This window comes from Octodon degus, unplaced genomic scaffold (genome assembly GCF_000260255.1).
Source record: "Octodon degus isolate 3935 unplaced genomic scaffold, OctDeg1.0 scaffold00254, whole genome shotgun sequence".
Lineage (NCBI taxonomy): Eukaryota > Metazoa > Chordata > Mammalia > Rodentia > Octodontidae > Octodon > Octodon degus.
The window spans coordinates 249,839-257,617 of record NW_004524830.1 but is presented as its reverse complement, the minus strand read 5'-3'; the positions used below and the strand labels follow the sequence as shown (position 1 = coordinate 257,617).

Below are 7,779 nucleotides of genomic sequence, written 5' to 3'. Positions count from 1 at the left end.
TTACCTGAATCTTATAGTAATGCTTTATTTGTTAAAACTTGTCATTTTGGGGCCAGGGAGATGGCTCAGTGGTATAAGCGCTTACCTGGCAAGCGCAGGGGCCTGAGTTCAATCCCCAGTTCCACCAAAAAAAATAAAAATAAAAATAAAACTTGTCATTTCAAACTAGCCATGATGGCACATATGTTTAATTCCAGCTACCCAGGAGAGTGAGGCAGGAAGATCTCAAGATTAAGGCCAAAATGGAAACAGATGACTCAGGATGTAGCCAGTGATAGAACACTTGCCTAGTATAGAGTCCCTGGACTGAATCACCAGGGCCAAAAAGAAGTTATTAAATTTTTGCAGTCTCTTCTACTTACCTATTTAGTCGTCTTCCCACCTCACGCTGTATATACTTTGTTGTGCCATATTGTGTTTTGCTTTTTTTGTTTCTTTGTTTTTCCAAGATAGGATCTCACTGTTCAGGGTGGTCTTGGACTTGACTATATAGCCCAGCCTGGCCTTGAACTCATGGCAGTCCTCCTGCCTCAGCCTCCCCAATGCTGGGATTATAGGGGAGCACCACCACATCTAGCATGCTTTGCCTTTTTTTAAAAAAAAAATTTTATATATTTTTTGAGACATGGTCTCACAAATTGTTCCAGGCTGACCTCAGGCTCCTGAGCTCTAGTGAGCCTCCTGTCTCAGCCTCCTCAGTAGCTGGGGTACTATCATTGTATGGTGTATGTATCATTGTGTCTAGCTTGCTACTGTAACATACTTTCTAAGATAGTCAGGGCAAATCCCTTGCCATTACTATTTTTGGTGGGGGAAAAAGAGAAGGAGCTTACTATATATTTGTCTTTTTGAGTACAATTAAGAGTTCATTAAATTTAAAAAAAAAACCTTTAATTTACAAGCAATAATCTGGAGAACTAAGCAGGAGGATTGCCAATAGACCAAGACCAACTTTGGCTACATAGGAGGATTCTGTCTCAAAACAAAAAACGCACCATGGATTTTTCTTTTTTTCTCCCAAAAGTAGGGATTGAACTCTACCTCTTATATGCTAGGTGAACACTCAGCCAGCCACTGACCTGGACTCCCAGCACCACTCCCACTCCTTTTCCAGGCTGGCCTTGAACTTCTCTTTTTTAGTTGGTTGTTTCTCACAGAGGGTCTCAGTATGTAGTTCAGGCTGACTTTGAATTTACTGTGTAACACAGGCTGACCTAAACTGATCTACCTGTTTCAAGACTCCTAAGTGCTGGGATTACAGGTTTACTGCCACCCCCAGCTTGGCCTTGAGCTTTTCACTTTTCAACCTGTCTGCCTCAGCTTCCCATAATGCTTGGTAGACTGGCCTCTGCCACGGTGCTCAGCTAGTAGAATCTTTGAATAGAGGAAAGTTCACATCATTACACTAAGGCTTCCTCCTTAAGAGTGTCTTCTTTATTCAGTTTTTCTTCCACTTCAGTAAAATCATCATCTCTGTCATTTAATCCCTGTGAACCACCTCAGTAGTTACTGCAGTAGAACATGGGAAAATTCGTCAGGAAGTGAGTTAGCAGAAAGTCAGGAAGATGTTGAAGTTTGACTCAGTAATCCCATTCCTGAACTGCATCTGTGGGTTGGGAGGACAAAATCCTTTGCCTGGCTTGAGAATATAGCCTTTGGTTCTCTTTCTTAGCTGCTTCCCTTGGGACCAGGTAGGCACTGTCAGTCTGTATCCTCCTGTAGGTATGGCACTTCTGGCCATTGAGAGACTGGCAGCACACAGTGGGCTGCAGTGGTCTTTCTCGGGCATGGTGCCTGCTGTGCCTGCAAAGACCCTCACAGGAGCCCATCGAGCTCTGTGGAGGAATTGCTCACTTGGGAGGAGCCCAGGTCAGATGTTGGGGCTGCTGTTCTCCCAGAGCCTGGCCTGTCCACTACCAGGCGCTGCAGGTGTGGGGCATCCCACAGACGAGAACATTTTTCATAGCAAACCCTCTGATAAAGGAGATGTGTGGGCATGTGCACTGCTGTAGTGGTGTTGATGGCTCAGGTGGCCTCAGACAGTTTCTGCGATTGCTGGCTGGGGTGCACTGGAGGTTCAGCCCCATTTGGTGCCACATGACACTCAGGAAGGAAGCAAGCAAGTGCAGATGGGTCCTCAGGAAGGCAAAGGTGTAGGTGCAGTACTCCTCTGGAGCCTTAGCAAGCAGCACTAGTATTCCGGGACGTTGATGACAGGTGATGTGAATGCCTACCCCTCCCCCCCCCAAAAAAAAACAAACCACATACACACGGGGCAGCGAGCTCATGTGTATTCCCCATCACAGCTTGCAGAGCTGCTCATCTCTGTGCAATCTGCCCATCTTTGGCTCTGGACCTCTCCCTGGTGCCATGGTGGCCTCCATTTCTCAGTGTGTGACAAAAACCAGGGTGAGACTGGACCCAGGTATGGATCCATCAGTGCAGTCCCTGAGGGGAGGGACCATGAGGCTCAGCATGTGGGGTCTTGGGGAACAGCTTCTGCCTCACTGTTGATTAAAAAGACCCCAGCCAGGACTGAAGATGACTGAGGGAGCGGGCTTTGGGAACTCCAGCCATCTATTGCTACCCCTAACTGCTAAGAGCTGTCTGGACAAAGGTAGGCAGCTGAGATTGGCATCTTGCTAGGCCAACCATGAGCACCCAGCCTTGGGGATTGAGACAGCATCACCTTTAGGGTAGCTCATGAGGCCTGGCTCCCTTTCCCACACCATCCTCTATAGCCAGAGATGAATTCAGAAGCCATGGAGGTCAGTTCAGCCACAGGGTCCTTACCTGCCCCTGCCCTATGGGACAGCAGTGGGGTCTAGCGTGTCCTGTCAGTCTGTGGTCTTCAGAGCAATGCAGTTGCTTTAAAACAGCAGGTGACAGCCAGGTGTCTGGAAAGAGGGTGAGGCTCAATTTTTGTCACTGTGATCACTGCTTTTCTCTTTGCCTGCTGGGTTTGGTTCCTTTTTACTCATCTCTGATTTAGGCATATTTTAAAATACTAGCAGCCAATACTTAACAACTGCTTTCCAGACCCTAGTCAGCCAATTTGTAGTTTTTCTGAAGGTCACTGAGGCAGGCCTTGGCGATGGAGACAAAAGGTTAGAGTGAAGCCACTTTCCTGATGAGTCTGTAGACTGAGATGGCCAGTGCCAGAAGAGGGTGGCATTGTGGTCAGCAGGGAAGGGTGCCAGTTTCTCCAGAGAGGGGTCTGTCCAGGTACAGCTTTGAGCACTGTTTGTCCACAGATCCCTCACTGAGGGATTCTTCATTGGTGATGTGCATGCCATGGGGAGAGGCTCTGGCATCCAGAAGACAGACAGGTGCAATGTGTGAATGGCGCACATGCTGAGCACACTGGAGAATGATGTGGCCTAGCAGCAGTGAGTGACAGGAGGAGGTCACATTTCAGATAGAGTGGTTGCCTGTGCCACACAGTGCTTCACAGGACCTTGGTGAAGCAGCAGCTCATCTTCTGGGGAAGCTTGGAGGTTTTCTCCTGACTGCTGAGCCCACCCAGGAATTAAGTGGGAGAACACAGTCGCCCCCTTCACCTCCCCCTCCTTGTGCTGGTTTGCAAGCTGTTGGGTCCCATGTTCTAGTAATGGACCCTTTTATCAGGAGGCTTCATGGGGGTGGTTCTTACTAAGGCATGTTTCCTTCTGGAGATCATCTTGGGCTCACTGTGCTTTCTCTTTCCTCTTACAGTGTGAAGGATGACCTCAAGGAAGAAAGTGTTGCTGAAGGTCATCATTCTGGGTGATTCGGGGTAAGTATCTCCTGAATATGAGCCATCAGTTGGCTTGGAGCTGAGCTTCACTCCCAGGGGATCCTCCTCCCTCCACTCCTGGGCTGGCGGACATCACTATGTCCTGTTCTGGACTCTTCCTCCCCTGCTGTTAGGGTATAGCGGAGAAATGAGAATGGCTCATACCTGCAGCCTCCTTAGGCTACCTGGCTTTTATAGCACAATCAGTAGTGGTAGGGTGGCTGATTGAGCTCAGCTGATGGAAGAATATTTATTATTTTTCATGTATTTGGTACATGGTCTCACTATGTAGCTTGGACTTGTAGCGATCCTCCTGTTTTCAGCTTCCCCAGCACTGGGATTACAGGTGTGCGCTGCCACTCCTGGACTCAGTGGCACTCTTGGCACGCCTGGGGGCAGGCTGGTGTGGCACATAGTGCCGGGGATTGAATCCTGGTCCCTGTGCTTGCCTAAGCAGGCACTTGGTCCACTGAGCTATCACAGGCCCTGATACAGAAAATTTTATGACCCTCCCTCTTTTCTCTGAGTTGGCCAGTCCCCGGGAGGCCTACTCATGCCAGCATTGGAGGGGTTGTTTCTGGCTGTCCACAAGGTACAGGTTCAACATGCACTGTGCATTGCCTCCTATGTCTGGTTCCAGCCTGTAGAGAAGGACCAGGCACAGCAGACTGGCTTCTGCTTCTAGATCTGCCACTAGCTCTTGAGCAGCTATTAAGAGTTCCTGGAGGAACTCAGGAGGGGGTTACCTCATTGGAGGCTTACAAATTTTTAAAAATAACAGTGATAAACTGGATATGGTGTATATACCTGTAGTCCCAGCTCCTCAGGAGGCTGAAGCAGGATAGTCACTTGAACCCAGGAATTCAAGACCAGCCTGGACAGCTTATCATGACCCTCCTAGCTTCTAAATAATAATAAATACAGACAGGCATGCCCTTGTTTGCCAAAGTTCCTGCCTTTTCCTTCAGAAAGTTACTGGTTTTTCTTAGCTGGCTTACGTGAACTACTTGAAGGGTGTCTCTGTCTGTCTGTCTGTCTGTCTGTCTGTCTGTCTGTCTGTCTGTCTGTCTCCCTGTCTCCCTGTCTCCCTGTCTCTCCCCGTCTCTCCCCTCCTCTCCCCTCCTCTCCCCTCCTCTCCCCTCGCCCCTCTTCCCTCTCCCTTCTCCCCTCTCCCTCTCTCTTTGGGATCAGGGTTTTGCCATGTAGTTCAGGCTGGCCTTGAACTCACTTCACTTTGTAGCAATTTGGCTCAGATTCACAACAATCCTCCTGCAGCCCCCTACCCTCCCCCCAGCTGGGATCATAGGCATGTGCCGCGGTCTTGAGGGCTCTTTAATGAGCCCCAGATCAGTGGGGTGGGGTTTAAGTGTCTACTCTCTGTACTGGCAGGACTGCCAGATACTTTAGGCCTGTATCCAGGTGGGCCTGAAAAGAATGAGTAGACACTTGCCATACTGCTTTCATTGCAGCACTCCTTCTCCTTTCCTGGCAGTTCTGGCTCTAATGGTCGGGTTCCAGGGCACTGCTGGGGCGCTGTCCAGCTAAGAGCCCCACAAACAGTGACCTGCTCCTCTGGGGATGCAGGTGATGCTCTTGGCCAGGGGGCTCCTGCGCAGGAGAAACCCCAAGCCCAGAACAAACAACAAAAGACTTTTTCTTATCCTCAGCCCAGAAAAGGCTGTAGGCCATTTCCTAGTGGGAGAAAGTGCCTCGTAGTAGACATGGGGACACCAGTGCTTGCTCCAGGGCAGCAGGCCCCCTCCTGGCTTCTGTGCATCAACTGCGTAACAGCCACCAAGGAGAGAAACACCCCAGACTGCAGGGATATTTTTGGAATAGTGGTGTGATCTTATTTCTGCAGCTTCTTTCAGAAGGAGTGATTTGCTGACATCCTTCTGGGAGGGAAAGGAATGACTAGGTTCTACCACTGAGCAGCTTGTACCAGAACCTTGCAACATCTGGCACACATCAGGACTGAATTATTTTCTTTGGACCCACTCCCACTGCCCTGCAATGCTAGTCTCCACCACGGGGGTGGGGGGTGGCCTTGCTAAGCCCAGGCTCCCCACTGAGCTCTACCCTGAACTGTGCTGTCACCCAGGAAATGGGGCAGAGTCCTGGGGTGCTGCTGGCATTGCCTGGCTGCTGAGGGCAGCTCCTTCTCCCTGTCTTTCCCCTCCTCCCCCCTTCCCCTCCCCCTCTAGGATTAGCAGGTTCCTTGTAAAATTGTGCATGTCAGGGTCAGTTTCAGTCCTTTCCTGTTTGACTTAGATTTGTGCTTTTTCTTCACTTTCAGGGTCGGAAAGACATCACTCATGAACCAGTATGTAAACAAGAAATTCAGTAACCAGTACAAAGCCACAATAGGAGCAGACTTCCTGACCAAGGAGGTGATGGTGGATGACAGACTAGTCACCATGCAGGTAGGCCTTCCAGTCAGCAGCTCACCTCACTACCTCGGGGTTTTTGCCTTCCCTGCCCTCAGGCCTCACTGTGGGTGGCCCGCTGTGGGTGGAACTCTCAGACATATACAAGACACCTCCCAACCCCCTACCTTTTGGGGCTCTAAGAACAAGCCAGGACTTAAGAGCTGTGCTGCAGGCCAGGGATATAGCACAGTGGGAGAGCACGTTTCTATGGTGCTTGAGGTTCTGTGTTCCCTCCCCAGCACCATTACAAAAAAAGATGTGTAACACTGAGCCACGCTTTACTCCTGAACTGGAGCTTCACATTGTGGGATGAGACATATTAATAATAATGTGTGGTGGTTTTTGTGAAATTCAAATTTAATTTGGCTTCTTTTTGTTGTTGTTGTTTGTTCTGGGCTTGGAGTTTTGAAGATTGCTAAATCTGGCATCTTATAGGTACTGCTTGTGTTCCAAAATGTGTTAACTATTTGTCTCTCTTTTGTGGCACTGAGTATTGGAGCCAAGGCCCTGCTGCACTTCTAAGTTGCCTGCCCACCCAGCCCTCTGGAGGCTTGGAAGGCAGGACTTGGGAGTCTGGCCAAGGACGTGGCAAGGTTTATGGTCTCGCAGGTTTGGAGCTTTGCCCTGTTACGACAGATTCACGATCCCTCTGTCCACCGTCCATACTCTGCCAGTAACAGATGTCTATCTGAAGAGTTTAACATAGCACAGACAACTCTGTAGGAATACCTGAAACTAAGGAAGATGTACGCATAGTCACATGAGGATATACGTGCCAGAAGAAACATGCATAATGACCCAGACTTCTCAGGAAATAGAAACTGCAGCAGGAAAAAGTTCTATAAAATGAGGATGTAAAAACAGATCTTCAAGAAGTGAGAAACACCAGGCATGGTGATTTATACCTGTAATCCCAGCATTTGGAAGGCTGAGGTAGGAGGATCACTGAGGCTAGCCTGGGTTACATAGTGAATTCCCCCTGAACTACACAGTGAGATCCTGTCTCAAACAAAAAGAAGTAAAAAATAATTACTGAAATAAACTAAGTCAACAATCTGTAGATATACACAGCTGAAGAAAATAGTAATCTCTCAGAGCTGAGCAAATTTCCTAGGAGAAAACTTAGAACTGTGGAAGACCAAAGATAAAATTCCTAAGAGCTACTAGAGAAGGAAAGGTCAGGTGAATCTAGGGGCAGCAGTTAGGCCACAGAGGGGGCAGAGGGTACTTTGCCCTCAACAGCAGAGCTCAAGAGGATGGACCTGTGCATCATGGTGCTGCAGAGTTGGATTCTGTGCAGGGGCCTCCTGCGCTGCCCTGCCTGGACACTTCGAGAAACCCATGCAAAGGACTGAGTGCCTGAAGAGTCTGAAATCACGTTCAAACTGGAAGCCAGTAGCTACTCCAAACCATCATATCTGGGCAAGAAGGTACCCTAGGTTTTATATGTAGTTCAGGCTGACTTTAAACTCATAGCAGTCCTCCTGCCTCAGCCTCATAAGAGTTTATCACCATATCCAGCCTCCCCTCCCCTCCCTTCCCCTCCCCTCCCCTCTCCTCCCCTCCTCCCCCCTC

At 49.1% G+C, this 7,779-nt stretch overlaps 1 protein-coding gene across 1 annotated transcript in view; it reads left to right on the top strand.

Annotated features, from left to right (window-relative positions):
• The window catches only part of Rab7a (RAB7A, member RAS oncogene family), a 92,246-nt gene that overhangs the window by 53,124 nt on the left and 31,343 nt on the right, over positions 1-7,779 (top strand). Inside the window, exons 2-3 of the mRNA XM_012512654.2 lie at positions 3,715-3,775; positions 6,072-6,198. Of these exons, the coding sequence (XP_012368108.1) occupies positions 3,723-3,775; positions 6,072-6,198 (180 nt within the window). The 5' untranslated portion in view covers positions 3,715-3,722. The remainder of the gene's footprint in view (positions 1-3,714; positions 3,776-6,071; positions 6,199-7,779) is intronic.